The 18,626-nt window shown below is 38.6% G+C and overlaps 1 protein-coding gene and 1 long non-coding RNA gene across 5 annotated transcripts; both read left to right on the top strand.

The window, feature by feature from the left end:
- The first annotated feature begins 3,156 nt into the window (after window positions 1-3,156).
- On the top strand, window positions 3,157-8,502 carry LOC100694182 (glucosaminyl (N-acetyl) transferase 4). 4 transcript variants are annotated; one of them, XM_005459688.4, is made up of 4 exons: window positions 3,157-3,175; window positions 4,046-4,117; window positions 4,230-4,286; window positions 6,004-8,502. In XM_005459688.4, exon 4 carries the CDS (start codon window positions 6,005-6,007, stop codon window positions 7,295-7,297), a length of 1,293 nt encoding a protein of 430 aa, XP_005459745.1. In that variant the 5' UTR covers window positions 3,157-3,175; window positions 4,046-4,117; window positions 4,230-4,286; window position 6,004; the 3' UTR covers window positions 7,298-8,502. The 4 variants fall into 4 exon arrangements, with proteins under 4 accessions (XP_005459745.1, XP_013132980.1, XP_013132979.1 ...); XM_013277526.3 differs by lacking the exon at window positions 3,157-3,175 and adding an exon at window positions 3,587-3,605; XM_013277525.3 differs by lacking the exon at window positions 3,157-3,175 and adding an exon at window positions 3,612-3,788.
- A 5,385-nt stretch (window positions 8,503-13,887) lies between these two features.
- Window positions 13,888-18,224, top strand: LOC106099038 (uncharacterized). The gene is made up of 3 exons (XR_001225343.3): window positions 13,888-14,215; window positions 14,310-14,567; window positions 14,666-18,224. It is a non-coding gene; the product is annotated as an uncharacterized LOC106099038 (long non-coding RNA).
- The last annotated feature ends 402 nt before the right edge of the window (window positions 18,225-18,626 follow it).

Here is an 18,626-nt window from a genome sequence, read left to right as displayed (position 1 = left end):
ATGAAGGCGGTGGCCCAGTACTTTTGTCCAGAGAGATAAAAAAAAAAAAAAAAGGTTTTGTCCATTTCCTGATTTCTTACTCTTTTGTATATTCGTAACACTTTAGATGATCAAACAAATATCAGACAAAGATTATCCAAGTAACCAAAAAATGCAGTTTCTAAATTATGATTTCATTTATTTATTGGAAAAAAAGTTTATTCAAACTTACCCGGCCCGTGTAAAAAATTCCTAAACCCAATAACTGGTTCTGTAAGTTTTTGTCATAACAATGACAATGGCAATGTGGAAGAATCTTAGCCCAATCTTCTGTGTAATTGTTTAAATGCACCCACATTAGAGGGTTTTGGAGCTTAAATAATCTGTTTAATGTCACATCAAATATTTTCATTCGTTTTTGAGTCCAGACTTTCTTTAGGTCACTTTAAAACCTTCACTTTGTTTATTTATTTATTTATTGCTGCGATTTTTTGGATCTTTGTCCTGCTGCATAACCCAAGTGTGCTTCAGCTTTAAGGTAGAAACTGATGGCTGGACATTGTCCTTTTGCAGTTTCTGGTAAAGACCAGAATTCATGGTTCCGTCAGTTCATCCAGGTCCTTAAGCAGCAAAGAAGCCCCAGACCATCACACTACCACCACCATGTTTGACTGTTGTTATGATGATCTGTTTCTGAAATGCTGTGTTAGTTTTACACCAGATGTAACGGGCCTTATTACTGAATCATGAACACTGACCATAAGTGAGACTAGAGAAGCCTGCAGTTCTTTAAATGTTTTTTCTGGGTTCTTCTGTGACATCTTTCCAAACGTCCATTGAATCGACACATAACATCTGATAACATCCAAAGAGAGGAGATTTGGGTAGCATTTCTGCCTTAATAAATGAAATCATAATTTAAAAAAATATATGTCATCCATTCATTCCCTTCCACTTATCTTTGTCAGGATCGCCTATCCCAGCCACCATATAGGCGAGAGGCAAGGTACACCCTGGACAGGTCGCCAGTCTGTTGCACGTCTAACACATAGAGACAGACAACCAGCACTCTCATTCTTGAGTGGGCAATTTAGAATTACCAATTAACCTAACCCCACTAACTGCATGTCTTTGGACATGTGGGAGTTGGAGTGCCCGGAGAGAGCCCACTCAAACGCAGAGAGAACATGCAAACTCCACACAGGAAGCCCCTGACCAGGTGGTGGAATTGAACTCAGGACCTTCTTGCTGTGAGGCAACAGTGCTAATAACCACACTGCCCAATTTAATTTTAAAACCTTCATTTTGTATTTACTTGGATTATGTCTGTATAATATTAATTTGGTTTTGACACTAAAACATTAAATGTGACAAATATGAAAAAAAAAAACACAACAAAACTATGGAATCAGGAAGATGGTAAATACTTTTTCACAGCACTGTTCCTAGATGCTGAGTTCTTTATTCATTGCCTTCATTTGCCTATAAAGACAGCCTCAACATTTTTTGATCAAATAACTCCTTAAGTTATTACTTACTTACTGAATCTCTCATGATCGACTTTTAGTCTGAGGATATTTTGTGAATATGGCGCTTGATCTAGCTGTTTGAATCTAGCTTCAAGACCAGAAATATTTGTGTTTATATTGTGCTCACATAGTGGTCACTCCTACATAAAGCTGTGTTTATGTATGAAAACCTGGAGCCAGGCTGGGAACTTGGCAGAGACAGAGCGGCCTTTCACAGTGTGCAGAAGGTAGCTCTTGGATAGGTTTACAGCAGTCTAACAGCATTTTTTTCTTTTTTTTCCTTTTTTTTTTTGTTGTTGGCCCAACCCTCTGTCTCCTGTTATGGCTCCTAATCTGACTTTTCCTTCTTATTTACAACACTGACAGCAATATTATCCATCCAAAGGTCTCGTTATTAATTTGTATCCAGTATAGTCTTACAACATATTCACAGCCACAACATTATAATCATATAAACCAGCAAGGCACAATTCCCTTTCACATTTATTGTCTTTAAAGAACATTTCTGAGCAGAAAAGACTGTAAGACAGTTAAAATATGATTGTTTGTCTATTCATCTTGTTGGATGTGGAAATTTTATATTTCCAACAAACGGTGTTGAACACTTCTGAGAACTTTTATGAGAAAATATCTTGGTAAGCAACCACTGTTTGGTGGTGCCTGTAATCAATGGCAACAGTATTTGTTTTCCTTTCGCACATGCTCAGTGAAGCGAGGCTTATTCTCGGAAGACACACAGAGAGTGGGTGAGAGAGTGAGCATATGGCACATAACTGTTAGACAGTTGTGGATAAATAAGTGTTGCATCAGTGCGGTAATACAATACTCAATTAGAGTTTTGTGCAAGCAAATGACACAGAACTCTGTGGAGAAGTGGTGTGTTGTAAAAAGCTTCTCTGATTCTATGAGTGTTTTTGTTGTTTGATTTCTTACCTTTAAATATCTACCTCAGTGTTCATTTCTTGGCTTCTCATCTGTTATACACAACTGTGTCATGAGCCATTACAAGCGTGTTTGCCATTAACCTCTGTTTGTAACATCCATAGACTGTACCTAAACTTGCACATATTTAGGCCTTCACCGTTGTTTCACAAACTCCTGTTTTAGCTGGTGACTGCATAGGAAACCCACATTCTCACGTTTGCACATTTGCAGTGATGTGCAAGTGCATAAAGATAAATGTGTTTTCAGAGGTCACCTCATGGGTGAATTTATGCTGATATTGGATTAAAAAGAAGCTCTCAACCATTTAATAAAAAAACAAACAAAAAAACTGATCCCAGTCTTTTCCCAGAGTTTTAATTCTTCTTTTAATTTTTGAAAGTAATTTTTCTTTCATTTATAAATAGATTCACTGGTTTAAAAAAAACAGCATTTGCATTGCATTTCATTTTTAATATGTGTTTCTAAAGTATAATAAAGCACGTGACTGGGTTTAATGAGTCAGTGTTAGTTGTGTCACATGTAAAACTAAAACAAGGTATGTGGTTTCCGGTGTCTCTTTCTGTTTCTTTGTATTTTTGTTTTCTAGGTTAGCTTTATAAAACCAACTTGAAGAGAGAAGAAAAAAAAAAGACACACCTCAGAACCATATATGCCTGCGTGAGAACACCTGCACGCTATGCTTTTTTTTTTTTCAACTAATGCCTGGACTTTTGTTTCGCATGGTATGTTAAAGTATTACATTTATGGCATTACTGATAATAATAACCAACCTGCATGACTTTGAGTTGACATTCATGAGGCAGCAAAATCACCTAGCTACATTTCAACCTGGCTCATATTAGTCACTCGTGTAGGTAGCATGTTTAATTTTCACGTGTTTTTAATAGGCTGATTATAGTTTAAATGCGTTTAAGCCAGTATCTTAGAATTCTTTTGAAGAACTAGTTTGCTTTTCTGTCATAAAGAACAAAGCCAAGTCACTGAACGACCGTAGGAGACTGATTTTTTTTTAAATTCTTCCCCCACCCCCTAAACCCTAGAAATGACCTCACTGTTGAGTTTTTTTTTCACACACCACCCTCAAGTTTTAAGTCTTGAGAGCTCCCGCGACTGGTACAGCTTTCTTCCTTCTCACCCTTCCTTTCGTCCTTAGTGAGTTCAGATGACTCCAGCCACGGGGTTTTAATTCATACTATTTTAACCAAATTTGTTCAGGAAGCAGTCGTTTCAGCAAAGCGCATTTGCAGAGGAAACCCGCTTTTATTTGCTCATTTCTCCCTCTTAAGACAAGTTTTTTTCTTCTTTTTTTTAACCTACTACAGAGACAAACCAATGGTAACACACAAAACACGTCTTTCTGCTTTTTCTTTCTTTTCTTTTCTGTTCTTTTCTTTCTTTCAGTTTTTTTTAGACTTGAGCTGTAATTAGGTTCCTGAACCCCTCCTTCTTTTCCGGGTTATTTCTCAGCGCGTCTCTGCCCTGTGGTCCTCAGCTCAGCACGGTCATGACAGCTTGTCGCGCTTCTTCTGAACACGTTTTCCTCTGATTAATAACGTAACACGGACATTTCTTCAAGTTTGCGTTGTCCACAGATGCCGCGACAGCAGTGTGGAAAAAGTGGAAGGCCAGGGAGGATGAATGCCCACTTTTTTTTCCTGACACAAGTAAGTTTTCATTCCTCTTTTTTTCATTCTTCACTTTCGTGAGTCGAAGTTTTACTTTCGAAGCAGCGAAGATGGAACATTTGCATTAAACCCAAGTTTTGACAACTTTCAGGTTTAAAAACTGCTTGCCAGGTCTTTTGGGGAGATCGGCACCAGCGTGAAGAGCAAGGTGAGGGCTTTTCACAGTATGGAATGTATTCATCACATCTAAATTAGCTCTCCCGTTTGCTATTGTATATCATAGATGGCAAAGGCCTCCCAATTTCACTTCTGTCTCTGTCTGTCTACTAAAAAGATTAGATCATATAAGCTATATATTCTATAGTATTCCGTTCTTTTTGTTGAAGGTAGTTGCAATGACAGTCTTCAAACAACAATAAACAGATCACACGTTTGGAAGTAATTAATATAAGTTGTTTTGATCTTATTTATTTATTTATTCATCCACTCTGAATTGATAACTTCTTTTAACTTCTTTTCTAGTGTATAGTCACGTCACCTTTGTGTTTTGGTCACACTTTTTAAGGGCACACTTATAAATTTCAGACGAATTTATCCTGTTTTGAATTGGGAGGTGTTGTTTTTTTTTAATTAGGCCTATGAATTTTCAAAGCAAATGACAATGAGGCAGCTATATCCATGTGAAATCTGTAAAAATGAATTTCCAAACGTAAAGGTATGTTTTAATAGCAATTATATGTCTCTCTGTGTGTTGTATTCTTCTCATTATATAAAGAAAAAAAATCATATACGTCAGATCTGAATAAGACCCTGTTTTCTGTTTTGTTCTTTGAATAATAACGTCCGCATATACAATAAAGAAATGCAAAATGTTACCTTTGTACTGTAGAAACTGTAAAGTTGGTGAAATCTGATTCTGTTTCCTCAGAATTTCTTAAGTAAATAATTGTTGCCAGAATATTTGTTTTATTTTTTTTAAAAATAGAGAATTTATTGAACCTTCCGACCATTAAAAAAAAAATCAATTGAATGTCAATTTACATATATTTGTATTCATTTGTATAATTTTTGCCACATCTATTTATTGCTTAAAAAATAAATGAAAATCAGTTTTTTCAGGGAAAAAATGATGACGTAGAAGTCTCACAAACTGTATCAAATATTATACACTTGGCGTTACAAAGTGACACTTTCTTTCTTTTGGACACTTGTCACACTTCTATGAAGGTAACATAAGATAAGATAAGATAAGATAAGATAAGATAGATTTTTATCGTCACTGTTACCAGAACAATGAATCACAGTTTGGCATCTCTCCATTGGCAGCATGTAGGTATAACATAAGTATCTACACAAAAAGGATATGCACAAGTTGTATACAGACACAATACACACACACACACACACACACACACACACATACATACATACATACACACACACACACATATATATATATATATATATATATATATGTATATATATATATATATATATATATGTATATGTATATATGTATATATCTATATCTATATATATATATATATATATATCTATATCTATATCTATATATATATATATATGTATATATGTTATACTGTAATAAATACTGTTTATAAATACAGTGCAAGTGTCCGTGACTGCTAGCAGCACAGTTAACCTTCAATCAGGGTGGAGGTATGGCACGTTTGACACCCTGTGGGTAGAAGCTTCTATTTTGTTTGTCTTTGTCTTTGCATGGCTTCACTTGCACAATAAACAAATCAGCTGGCTCTGAGGGGGTCAAGCGAGAGACACTCCTTCTTGTAGAGTAACGCTATTCTAAAAGAAACTGAAATGCTTTTTTTAGGTGGTTAGGTGTTTCTGAAGAATAACATTATCTGTTTGGTTTATGTTCCTTCATGTTGTGTTTTCTCTCACTACAGAATGACCCTGCGATGTTTATCACTGCGACTAAGAAGAAAGCAGTTCCTTCCTTCCATCCTGTCATTGCTGACTATATGTGTCTTGCTATTGTTCTGTGTCAAGCACAGCTACATCACTGAACCTTCACATATCGCTATGGACATGCAGATAATTCCCAAGTACAATATTGATTGCTCTGCTATTTATGACATGGACCCAGTGGAGGTGGGGAAATCTCTGCTAATCAAAAAGAAAGACGTTGTGGAGAGTAAAGATGAAAGTCTAGCTTATCTTACCTCTAACTGTACTTTATTCAGAAAGTACAGGGGTTATGATAATGTGTGTGTCACAGAAGAGGAGCAAGACTTTCCTATTGCTTATTCTTTGGTTGTGCATAAATCTGCCTGGATGGTAGAGAGACTCATCAATGCACTGTACTCACCCAGTAATATCTACTGTATCCACTATGATCAAAAGTCCTCTGTTCAGTTCATATCAGCCATGGAGGGTTTGGCCCAGTGTCTGCCCAATGTATTCATTACCAGCAAGAAAGAATCAGTATATTACGCAAGCATTAGCCGATTAAAGGCTGATCTCAACTGTCTGTCTGATCTTTTGGGTTCAGAAGTCAAGTGGAAGTATGTCATCAACCTCTGTGGCCAAGACTTCCCTCTCAAGTCCAACGTGGAGCTAGTGTCAGAACTAAAGAAACTGAATGGCAGAAACATGTTAGAGACGAGCCGACCCACGCCAGCTAAGAAACAACGGTTCACCTTTCACCATGAGCTGAAAGATGCCAGCTTTGAATATCAAAAACTGCCAGTGAAAACAGAGTATGTAAAGAACCCACCACCACACAATATTGAGGTGTTCTCTGGAAACGCCTACTTTGTACTTTCCCGGAAGTTCATTGAGCATATGAATGCCTCAGGTGTAGTGAAAGATTTTTTGTCCTGGTCAGAGGACACCTACTCCCCAGATGAACACTTTTGGGCAACACTTGTGCGACTGCCAGGTGTCCCTGGAGAGGTGCCTAGATCCAAGCCTGATATCACAGACCTGATGAGCAAAACCAGGCTGGTGAAGTGGCAGTACCTGGAGGAGCAGCTGTACCCACCGTGCACAGGGACACACGTTCGCAGCGTTTGTATATATGGTGCTGCGGAAATGCGTTGGTTGCTGAACTATGGCCACTGGTTTGCCAATAAGTTTGACCCCAAAGTGGACCCTGTACTCATTCAGTGCCTTGAGGAGAAGCTGAAGGAAAAGCAGAAGTTATTTCAATCAGTGTCACTGACTTGTCATAAAGGTTAAATGATGGCTAAAATGGATCGGGAAAAATATTATCTTCTTTCAGTAATTTTTCAAATTTGACTGCCATTTCTTATAAGTCATTATCTTTGAAGTTACAAATCAACATAACTGATTAATTATAATGAGCTATAAGTAATAGCGAAGGGGACTAATCACTGTTTTCTGGTTTTTTAGAAACCGAAAGTTTAAGTGGAAAAGACAAAATGAAAATAGCGTTTACAGCTCTAATATATTACATCGGCACTGTTTGTTTAAGGAAAGGCCTGGCTGAGCTGCATTTTTTTCTCAGGGCGTTCTGTCTCACTTGAGTCAGTTTTGTATCTACAGAGACAATGTTGGTTTTATGTATTCAGTTTTTAGATTTCCAAGTGCAGTTTACAAAAAACACACCCACCAAGAACATGTCTTAGCAGAAACAGTAATCTGCTTCTCGTTGTGAATGGGGAAAACTGGGATAACATTTGTTTTTCTAAACTGGCTGAATGAAACTGTAATGAGAGGTAATTATGACATAATGAATGGTTACATTTTAAAAGCTAACATGCTCTACCTGTTTCTGACCGATTCCAGTTCCTCTGATACAGTTAAGGTTTCACTACAGATTCAGTTTTTGGATCTTTTTGATAGTGCTATTGCAAACTATAATAACAAAATATTATTTCCTCAACATACAACATGCTATCTGGACAGCACTTTTTTCTAATTAATGCAATGGAACACATTGGATTGGTTTTACACAGGATACTGTGTAAAACAGAGGAGAGGTCATCTATTCTATGTGATCTATTCCTCACAAACAAATCGAGAGCTAATTTGTGCAACAATCTAATTGGTGGATGGATACAAGCTGCTTTAGTAAGGGTTGATACCAACTATGTATGTAATGCAGGTTTGCATCAAACTATAACACAAATTAGAATAATAAAAATAAACAGCCTCTTGGTCTTAGACTGTATATAAAAGATTAACAGAACTTCTATTAGGTTATAAAAGTGAAGGTCATGGAGAAAACAAATGCAAGTTCCTTTTGATGACGAAATAAGCCTGTTGTTCATCTGATATGGCTTTATCAAGTGACCTGCTTTACATATGGTGTGAAATACTTCCTTGTGATTTTTTTAGTCTTTGTTGCTTGAACTGAACTGAATACAACAAGGTGTTCATTTTACAAATTATGGTCTTTAATAAAGTGAAAAATGACAACATGTTTCAGAATGGGCATACTCTGTTATGTATAGCTAGTACTACTAGGCATGGATTGTTGCTTGTTTTCTCATTCAAATCCATCCCCAAAAGTTATGCCTGGTTGAGGAAAAAAAAAAAAACCCCACAAAGGGCAAAAGACTCCAAATAAAGGGAAGCCTCTTTACATTACAGTTTATACTTTTCTTTTATCTTTACTGCTTTTGCACAGACGTTTTGAGTTTTACCAGAGGCAGGAAATGAACACTGCAAAAAAAAAAGTTCTGTTACATTTAGGATTGCGTACTGAATGTCATCACAGTTATTCATTTAAAAGCATTACAGCAACATGAATCGATATGCTGATCGCCACTGCTGGTCTTCTCTCATTTGGTGTGATCAGATACACTCATTGCACATCAGTGTATGTAATCCACAAGAAAGTTAAAAAAAAGGGGGGGATATCTCAAGAGTATCTCTGTTGTTATCTGAGCTCTATTTACATGTTTACAAATGTCAGCAGTGGACAAACATAGGAACATATTGCAGCTACCACAACTCTAAGCAAAACAGTAATTAAAAAAAAGTGGTTTACATAAATCAACCATGCTATTTATGTTTATAATTAGCACACAGCTACGAGGCTCCTATCGTAGAGATTACATCTTTGAGAACATAAACAAGAGAAGAGCAGACTGTCATGGTTCTCGCAGGACTGCTCTCTTTTGCATCTACTGTCTCTCTTTCTCGTTCGTTCATTTCTCAGGTGGAGTTGGGCAGGCGCTGCATTGCTCTGACCCACTTTCAGCCAGCACACCTGCTTGCCATTATCGCATCACTTATGGGAGTAAAAGGGTCAGCAGAAACCTTACTCCTTGCCAGCTCATCTTCACCCTTGTGGTGGTAATCAGGTTCTCAACTTATGAGTGCCTTCTGTTACCTGACCTTGTTCTCTTGTTTGTGCTCCGAGTTGATTTACAGTGTGTGCCTTGGCTGGACTTGAGTTACCTGCGAATAGAGATGGGCAAACTAGGGCTTTCTGAAACAATGGAAAGTCTGAAGCAGTTGTGCCGGAATTGTGTTGATGTTTCGAAACAAGCTGACATCCAATCTGACAAGTACTGGCAACTTCCACCATAGTCACACCTTTATAATGCTTTTCTGTGAAATGCTGTTTCATAGAACAACATTGCATAGTTCTAAACAATGATGCATATCATAACAGTTTTCAATAGTTGTGTTTAACACAAAGTGACCTTGTGGGTCTTTAAAGGCGCCTGTAAATAAAATGTATTATTATCATTATTATTATGATTATTATTATTTTGGAGAAATCCCCCATAAAACAAAATAAGATAAACTTTGTGAGGCTCTTTTAAATATTTGTTCCCCAAAGCACAACAAATATTTAAACTACATTAGAAAAATAATATTAAGAAAATGCTGCTATGTTTATTGTGATAAAGACATAGATTTTGTGGGAATGCTGCCTGCTTTGTAGGTAAAGTAAGTGTAGACTCCAAAAATAACTCACCAACAACCCACGCTTCTACTAGCTTACACACAAGGAGTGAGGTAGCACATCTACATTTGCTCCTCCTTAACGACATAATTTATTTACAGAACATTGAGCACGTCACAGGTGGAGTCATGAAAGCTTATTCAATTCCAGTAAATTATAGACTTTATGGGATGTTCCGGTTTTGCATGTGAGTAAAATGACCCCGTATGAGAACACTACACCTGTAAGGACCAGTAGAAGTTTGCTTTTTTTCTGCAAGTCTTCCATCACAGGCCTATCACTGACACAATCAACAACAACACCAAAACAACCCTCATGTTATTGTGGAAACTGACCTGTTGGGGCATTAACCCATGATATCTTGTGGTTTCTGACACCAGGTAACTAGGAGAAAATCCTTATGTGCTGCTGAGGAAAAAGACTAATCGACAAGCTTTTTGTTATTGTTTGTTCTAATTTGTCTAGCCTACATGCTAATCTAATCACTCTAGATAAAACAGCTGAACTGAGCTTCTTTGTTTGCAGTGATGTTTTACCAGATTAAACCAGAAAACATTCTTAGATGATGATCTCTATCATATTATTTTACTGGTAAATACGTGAAATAACACTTTTTTCATTTTAAGCTTTAAGCTGGGTCTAGCTTTGGATTTACAAGTCCAAGTGTGGAGTGTCTTTCGGTTTCAGTTTTACACGTATTGCATTTGCAGCCATTCTGCCATCAGACACCCTGAGCTTCTTTCATCATTTGCACATTTTAATGTAACATACTTCTATGTCTATAGTGCTTTTCCAGCCTTTTTTACCACTCAAAGAGCTGTAGACTACAAGCTAGGTTTATTTATGCATTTTATTTGATACACTTTAAGCACTTTATCCATTTCAAATCTATAATCATCATGTTAGGTTATAACATGCATGTCTTTGGAAGGAAGCTGGAATACCTGGAGAAATCCTTGTAGGCACAGGGAACACGCACAAATTTTAAAGATTCAGACCAGGAATCCTGTAGTTGTGACTCAGCAGTTCTAAATAGTAGTGGGTGGATCAGCTTTGATACCAAAGATGGTATTGGTACTGGATAATTAGCGTCATAGAATCAATACTTTACTTTGTTTCTCTCATCTTAGTTCAGTAGTTCTTTCATCCTTTAAGTTACTCTGTGTCTGTACAGACACTCTACCCCCTCCTCCATGCTCTGTTGTGTGTAGTTGTCCTGCAGTGTCAGCTTTTGCCTTAGCAGCACTGAGGAGCAGCAATACTGCAGTGAGTATGAAAGTGCAGCATTGTGTAGTAGTACATGACTGGTGTAAATGAAAACACTGCAAATAGTGATGTATGTTGAAAGGAAATTTTCCACTGTTGCAGCACCATTGCCACAGTAGTATTAAAGACAAGAAAGATCATGAAAAAGAGAACTTTGTGAGCAAAAGAAATGAAGAGAGGAGGAAGTTAAAATGTGGGCGATCGTGGCTCAAGAGTTGGGAGTTCGCCTTGTAATCGGAAGGTTGCCGGTTCGAGCCCCAGCTCGGACAGTCTCGGTCGTTGTGTCCTTGGGCAAGACACTTCACCCGTTGCCTACTGGTGGTGGTCAGAGGGCCCGGTGGCGCCAGTGTCCGGCAGCCTCGCCTCTGTCAGTGCGCCCCAGGGTGGCTGTGGCTACAACGTAGCTTACCATCACCAGTGTGTGAATGTGTGTGTGAATGGGTGGATGTCTGGATATGTAAAGCGCTTTGGGGTCCTTGGGGACTAGTAAAGCGCTATATAAATACAGGCCATTTATCTATAAATTAGCATAGCTATAATTAGGCTGAGCTGCATCTGCCACTTTTGCTTGTTAAAACCCTGCAAAAGAAAAATGGTTTGTGAATAGCTAGTAGATGAAAATCTTAAACATTATTTATTATTCCATTACCCGCCAAGCAAACAAATTGACAGATAAGAAGCTATTCACAAAGTTCTTGGCTTTGTTAACAGGAGTACCTAAAATACCTAAAACAGAAAGAACCTAAATACTAAAAATACCCTTAACAGTCCTGAACGTGTGGATTACCACGGTGATTTGTCAGCATTTGTAAGCTTTAACTAAAGGTTAAACTAAAAGTCAGTTCTTTTTTTTTTCTTTTCTTTTTGGTCAGATTGTGTTATGAAAACATTTCAAATTACAAATTACAGATGCTGATTGGCTGTCAGTGGTGCTGTGTAAGCTGTAAAGTAGTCAACCAGTACTTGTAGTAGTGCCTAACCTGTTTGAGCATTATGCAGAAACAACACTTCAGCCCTCTACAACTAAGGCTTAGTGCATATCCTAGTGCATAAATTTTTTTTACTCAGCAACAGTATTTCCCAGAAATGTCACAATTTTCTCCATATTTCTGGTCAAAGGTTATATGACTTGCACACTGCTCATTTTAACTTTCTCAGTAACTATATTACATGGGCTCAGCTTCCTAAAGCTGAAGTTGAGTGAACATTAACACTTCCTGTTTGTTTCTTGTAAGAAAAGTGTTAATGTTTTTGGTCTGCAGGCCTTGGAAAGCATTTCCTTTTAACTCACAATTACTTTTCAGAACTTTTTCTTTTTTTTCTTTTTAAACAAAGCAGTCATTGTTCTCTACTCATACTTTTTTCTTTAGAGAGCATTAGTTTTTTTTTCCCCTCTGTGATTTTTAAATATGAGTTATGTGTTAGAAAGTGTAGTTTCTTTTGACTCATCCCTTACTCCCAGAAGAACTTAACTCAAGCTGCTAAGGCTTTTGCACAGAGAGGCAGTGGTAGTGTTCAGGAAAAGGTCACAGTAAAACCCTGAAATAGCACATGAAATTGTAGCCCCTCACTTAACATATGTCTGAGAGGTGTCTGATTTCTATCAGGGCTGCGTGGCTCTGTTTTGAGCAGAAGAGTTATACTAATGTTTATTGTGCACATCATGAAGAGCACACATGGTATGACAGATGAGGTCAGCTTAGTTTGGATTCTAAAGTATAAAAGCGGTTTTGTTTGTGCAGTGGTGATGCATCTTGGACTTATTAGGTACACTGTTAAGTCAGCCAAAGAAACCCCTTGGACCCTGTTCAAGAGGGTGAAGTCTTCTAATGGAAATAACTTTTAGGCCTCAGTGAATCATTTCTTAACAAGCCTCACAGTTCAGCCTTGAAAAGAAGTTTAACTTCTCGGATTCGCTTAGGTATTTTGATGAAATTACATTGTAAAATGCAAAAACAGTGAAGTAAAAAATGTTAAAAGAGATTCCAGTGATTTGAAAATAGTATACAGAAAGCTTTCTCTGAGGAGTGTCTGGCCTCTCCCTTAGAGATAGGATGAAGCGTTCAATCATTTAAGAATGGCTCTGACCCAAGACAATTTGAAGAGATTATATTTCTTACGGCTGGCATGGGAACGCCTTGGTGTTCCCTCAGATACACTAAAGCAGGTGATTGGGGAAAGGGAAGTCTGGGTTTTTCTGTGTAGGAAGCTGCCCTGGAAGAGGATAAATGGACTGATGGATTTGTTCACCAGCACTGTGTTAGGACATGTGGGAACAAGGGAAATCAAGTGTGGTGCTGAGCAGAATAGCAAAACAAAAATGTGGAGTTTAAGTATGTGCTTCTTGATTAAATCGTTTTCTTTCATGTCCTATTTCTCTTGAAAAGGCCCTTTGCTTGCTCACCTACTTGCTAGTGGAGCCACAGGCTACAATGCCAAATAATACTTGCCTGTATTGTGCTTCACAGCGCTGTCAAAAGACATAATGTATCTCTTTGTGATAATGTTTAGGATGCACCTGAGCCTGATGAGGGCCCAGAAAATCCTCCTGTAATCCCTCCCAGTAACGGACTGACTAGGGAGATGCAACTGTTCAAAATTACTTTTGAGTGTTTTGTTCAACTAATCAAGTTGATCCTATAAATTCAGCATTTAATTAATAAGGGCATGAAACCATGAGCTCAAAAGGAGCCAGGGACCCAGGCACTACTGGTCGGTGTCAGGAACCGTTATGATGTATTTGTAGGACTGAGTCACAATAGGCTGGGGTGATAGGAGGACAGCAGAGTAAGTTAAATTCAGATGGAAGAAGGCCAAGTCAAGAAGGGACCATGCTGAAGCCCAAAACATCCAAACTGGTAACAAACCTTACAAGAGCACAGACTACAGAGACATGGTCCTTAACATTATTGGATGTGCAAACTGACAAGCTCTGCATGGGATTCAAGGTGCTGTAAGGGATGCTGAGCCCACAAATGTAGAGAAAACTGATCCAGTTCTTTCTAATGAAGAGGACACACCTGTTCTTGTTGTTGTGTACAGGGGATCACCTCTAGTAGAACCAGCAGCTACTGCATCAGAAGGCATCAAATAAGGCTTAAAGAAGTCTTTGTCAAAGACAGATAATGATGATGATTATGTTACATAGTGCCAGGGCGGTGTATGGTTCCTGGTCCCCGCTTCGATCTCCACACCTGCTCATCATCACTCACCTGCTGCTCATCATTCATGATTGCTCGTGCCATTATTTAATGCCACACTGGAGTGCTGTTTTTCACTGGATTGTTGTACTTATCTCGGGTAGTGTAGCTCCAGTTCTCTTTGTGAATCATATCGTATCTCATTGTGTTTCCTGGTTTTCCTAATGAACATTTCTATTCTCTGTACTGCCCCTCCAGGATCTGTTTCCTGTTTTCTGTGGACCCATTTTGGTTGAGAGTGAGTGTGAGTGAGTCACAGACTGTGTGAAAAGGAGTGTCCTGGACCTGCCCCTGGATTTGCGTCTGAGTGCTGCCTGACCATCCATGACAACATAGTCTTTGAAATTATGTAACTTTTGTTATTTAAAGGACACCTTCAAAATGTCCATTGTTTATATTTATTAGTTGTTGAGTCAGTGGACTGAATGTTACAAAGAAAGTTACCACCATAGCTCTTCTTTGTAACACTTGAAATAAACACACTTAAAAGTACTGTGTTCAAGTTCAAGTTCAAGTTCAAATTTATTTCTATAGCACTATTAAAACAACAGGTGTTGATCAAAGTACTGTACAATAAAATGGACAAGGCAATAAACATAAAAAACAGAATAGTGTTTTAGAAGAGAATAAAATCATATAAAAAAGAGAATAAAATCATAAAAAGATAATAAAATCATTAAAAAGAATAATAGTAACAAACTCATGATGAATCAAAAGCCAGAGAATAAAAATGGGTCAGACGACTTTTAAAAGTATCCAATGTTGGGGAGGATCTGATATGCAAAGGCAATGTATTCCAGAGTTTAGCGGCAGTCACAGCAAATGCCCGGTCTCCTCTGTGTTTTAATCTGGACCTAGGGATAACCAAAAGCATTTGGTCCACAGACCTCAAGGATCTTGGGGGAGAATACCAGGTTAGGAGATCAGCAAGATATGTAGGGGCTAGTCCATGCAACGACTTAAAAACAAGTGTTAAGATCTTAAAGTCAATTCAAAAGCTGACTGGCAGCCGGTGTAGTGATGCAAGTATAGGAGATATATGATCTCGCTTGCGTGTGCCAGTTAGGAGCCGTGCTGCGGCGTTTTGAACTGGCTGCAGTTGGCCAATTGATGAAGAGGTGACACCAGAGTAGAGACTATTACAGAAGTCGAGGCAACATGAGATGAAGGCATGGATCGCTTTCTCAAAATTTCTGAAACAGAGAAAGGGCTTAACTTTTGTAATTAGGCGAAGATGAAAGAAACTGGTTTTGACTACATTGTTTATCTGTTTATCAAATGTTAAATTGCTGTCAAAAATCACCCCTAAATTTCTTGCAAATGGTTTTTTATAATTTTCTAAGGGGCCAAGGTCATAATGGTCAGAAGGACCAAAGACAATGACCTCGGTTTTCTGTTCATTTAGATTTAGAAAATTTAGAGCCATCCATGCCTTGACATCTTCTAGACAATCAAACAGTCCCTTCAGAAGATTCACAGATTTTCATTTTAGTGGAAGGTAAATCTGAGAATCATCTGCGTAACAGTGAAACGAAATTGCATATTTTTTTAAAAATAGATCCCAACTGGAGCATATAAATTGAAAAAGGGACTGGACCAAGGATAGAGCCCTGGGGGACCCCGCTAAAAAGGGTCGTCTTTGGAGACAATTTATCTCTGAGTCTAACAGAGAAAGTACGATTAGATAAGTAGGATTTAAACCATTCCAAAGCAAGCCCTTTAATTCTGGCACATTGTTCCAGTCGAGAGATAAGAATCCTGTAATCTACTGTGTCAAAAGCAGCACTGAGGTCCAATAATATTAAAATAGCAGAATCTCCCGAGTCGGTAAAAGTTGAGAGGTCATTAGAAACTTTTAAAAGAGCGGTTTCAGTGCTGTGGTGCATTTTAAAACCAGATTGGAATAGTTCACCAATGTCGTGTTGGTCTAAAAAGGTCTGGAGTTGCAGAAGGACAATTTTCTCCAGAACTTTTGACAAAAAGGACAATTTAGAGATTGGGGGGTAATTTGATAGAACTGTTGAGTCCAGATTCTGCTTTTTAAGGATGGGTTCCACAGCATGTTTAAAAGCAGTGGGAGGATTAAGAACTGAGTTTATAATACCAAATAAAATCCAAGGTTTATGACAGTTGTTGGACACGATCTTGGAAAAGTATTTTGTTTTAGCTGCTCTTACAGCTTTCTGGTAACTTGACAGGGATTCTCCAAGTGCCCCAAACGACACTTGGAGACGGTCCTTTTTCCACTTTCTTTCCACTTTTCTACATGCCCATCTGCGTTCCCTGGTGTCATTACCATGGTTGGGTTTTAGCTTTCAGATACCTAGTGGTGCAAGGAGCAATGGAATCCAGTATTTCCAGACAAGCTGAGTTGAACAGGGAAAGCAGACTATCAGTGTTCAAATGAGTGGTACTGTTAGTAGGTAATGCCTGATTTAGATTTTTGTAGGAACGGGCGAAGCGATCTGCTGTATTTGAATTGATCGTGCGAGATCGGAGTTTGGGCACAACAGATCTACCAGGCTGACCTAAAAAGGGAAACTCAAATAGGACAGGCATGTGGTCTGAAAAATTTATGTTACAGATTTCAGTGTCAATGAGTGATAGGCCATAAGAGAGTAGAGATCCAGGGTATGACAGAGTTCGTGAGTTGGGCCTTTGACTAACTAAACAAGATTAAATGAGTCTATAAGGTTTAAAAAATCATTGGTCAATGGGGTATTTAAACAGCAAACATGAATATTAAAATCCCCTACGATTAAAACACTGTCGTACTTTGGTAGAATACCTGCCAAGAATTCAGAAAAGTCTTGTATAAAGTTCTTATTATATTTAGGAGGTCGATACACCAGCTCACATAGCACCATTGTGGACAAGTGGATTTCAAATAACTGGAGTTCAAAACTGCCATAAGCGTCCACTGTTAACTGCCGACAATTAAAGCGTTTTTTATAAACAGTGGCTAATCCTCTGCCTCGACCAGACGTTAGGGGCGAGTTGAGGTAGTTGCAGTCAGGGGGGACAAGTTCAGAGAACGGGCTCAACTCACCCAAGTTCAGCCAAGTTTCGGTCACCAGGAGAAAGTCCAAATTCCGAGTGGTGAAAAAAATCATTCAAAATGAAGGTTTTGTTGGCTAGCGATCTAGCGTTAACCAGGCCCAGTTTAGCTAGGGTGGAATTCCCCGCTGGCCGGGATGATCGGCATAGGGGGAGAAGGTTTTGATAATCCACTCCCGCTCTGCGAAGATGACGGATGCCGAGGGCGCTGGATATTAAGATGTGGAGTCACCGGTATAATCCAACGGGGAGCCGAATCCAGGGAGCGCCAGGAGATAAACCATTTGTTGTCCGGGGCGAGGTTCTTAAGAAGAATACGAGGATTAGTCACAGGGAATATCGCCGTGAATGCCGCCACACAACTTTTTGAGTTTGACCAGTATTCCGGCTCATTTCCCTCGCCTTCTGTGGTGTTTCTTCCCGAGGGGAAGGCTAGGTGGATAACTGCGGAGAAACAAAGGTATGGTTTCTACCACAGGTGGAACACGGAAATCCTCACATCCTGGGGGCTTTCGGTACTGCTCCTCGACAGTGGCACGGATATTTAAAAGCGATTTGAAGTCGTAGACCCGAAGAATAGTGGCAGTATTAAAGAAAACAGATATTAACAGAGCTAGTAGAAACAGTACAGGTAGCAGCTGACAGCTGGCCGAACACACACAGGGGCCATCTTGCCACCTATAGTCCCATCAGCGATTACTGTTCTACCTCTTCTCTGTAATATTTGAAAAATGTTTCAGTATTTTAAACTTAAATTATTCCATATGCATCATGACAAAGTGGGTAAGATCTGTGGTAATTCTTAAAAGTCTGTACCTGGATGCCTGGATCAAAGTCATCCTATCTGGATCCTTTCTTTTCTTTTTTGAATAATGAGGACAAAAGTGAGCTGGATTATGTGATCCATTGAAAACCAAGGAAAAACCAAAAGCAGATGATTTTTTATCTGTATTATACCTTTTAAACAACTGGGCCCTGAGGATTAGGATAGGACACCAGTCCTTTTAGGCATTCCAGGTCACTGACTGGAGCACCAGTACAGAAAAAGAGTTGAAAAAGGCTTTGCTGTATAGTGTTCCAGGAAATGAAGTTATTCATGACA

The sequence above is a fragment of the Oreochromis niloticus genome, linkage group LG7, assembly GCF_001858045.2.
Source record: "Oreochromis niloticus isolate F11D_XX linkage group LG7, O_niloticus_UMD_NMBU, whole genome shotgun sequence".
Taxonomy (NCBI): domain Eukaryota; kingdom Metazoa; phylum Chordata; class Actinopteri; order Cichliformes; family Cichlidae; genus Oreochromis; species Oreochromis niloticus.
This window is presented reverse-complemented; position numbering and strand designations above follow the sequence as displayed.

Coding starts and splice junctions, on each gene's coding strand:
- LOC100694182 (XM_005459688.4), top strand. CDS start 6,005: ATGACCCTGCGATGTTTATCACTGCGACTAAGAAGAAAGCAGTTCCTT.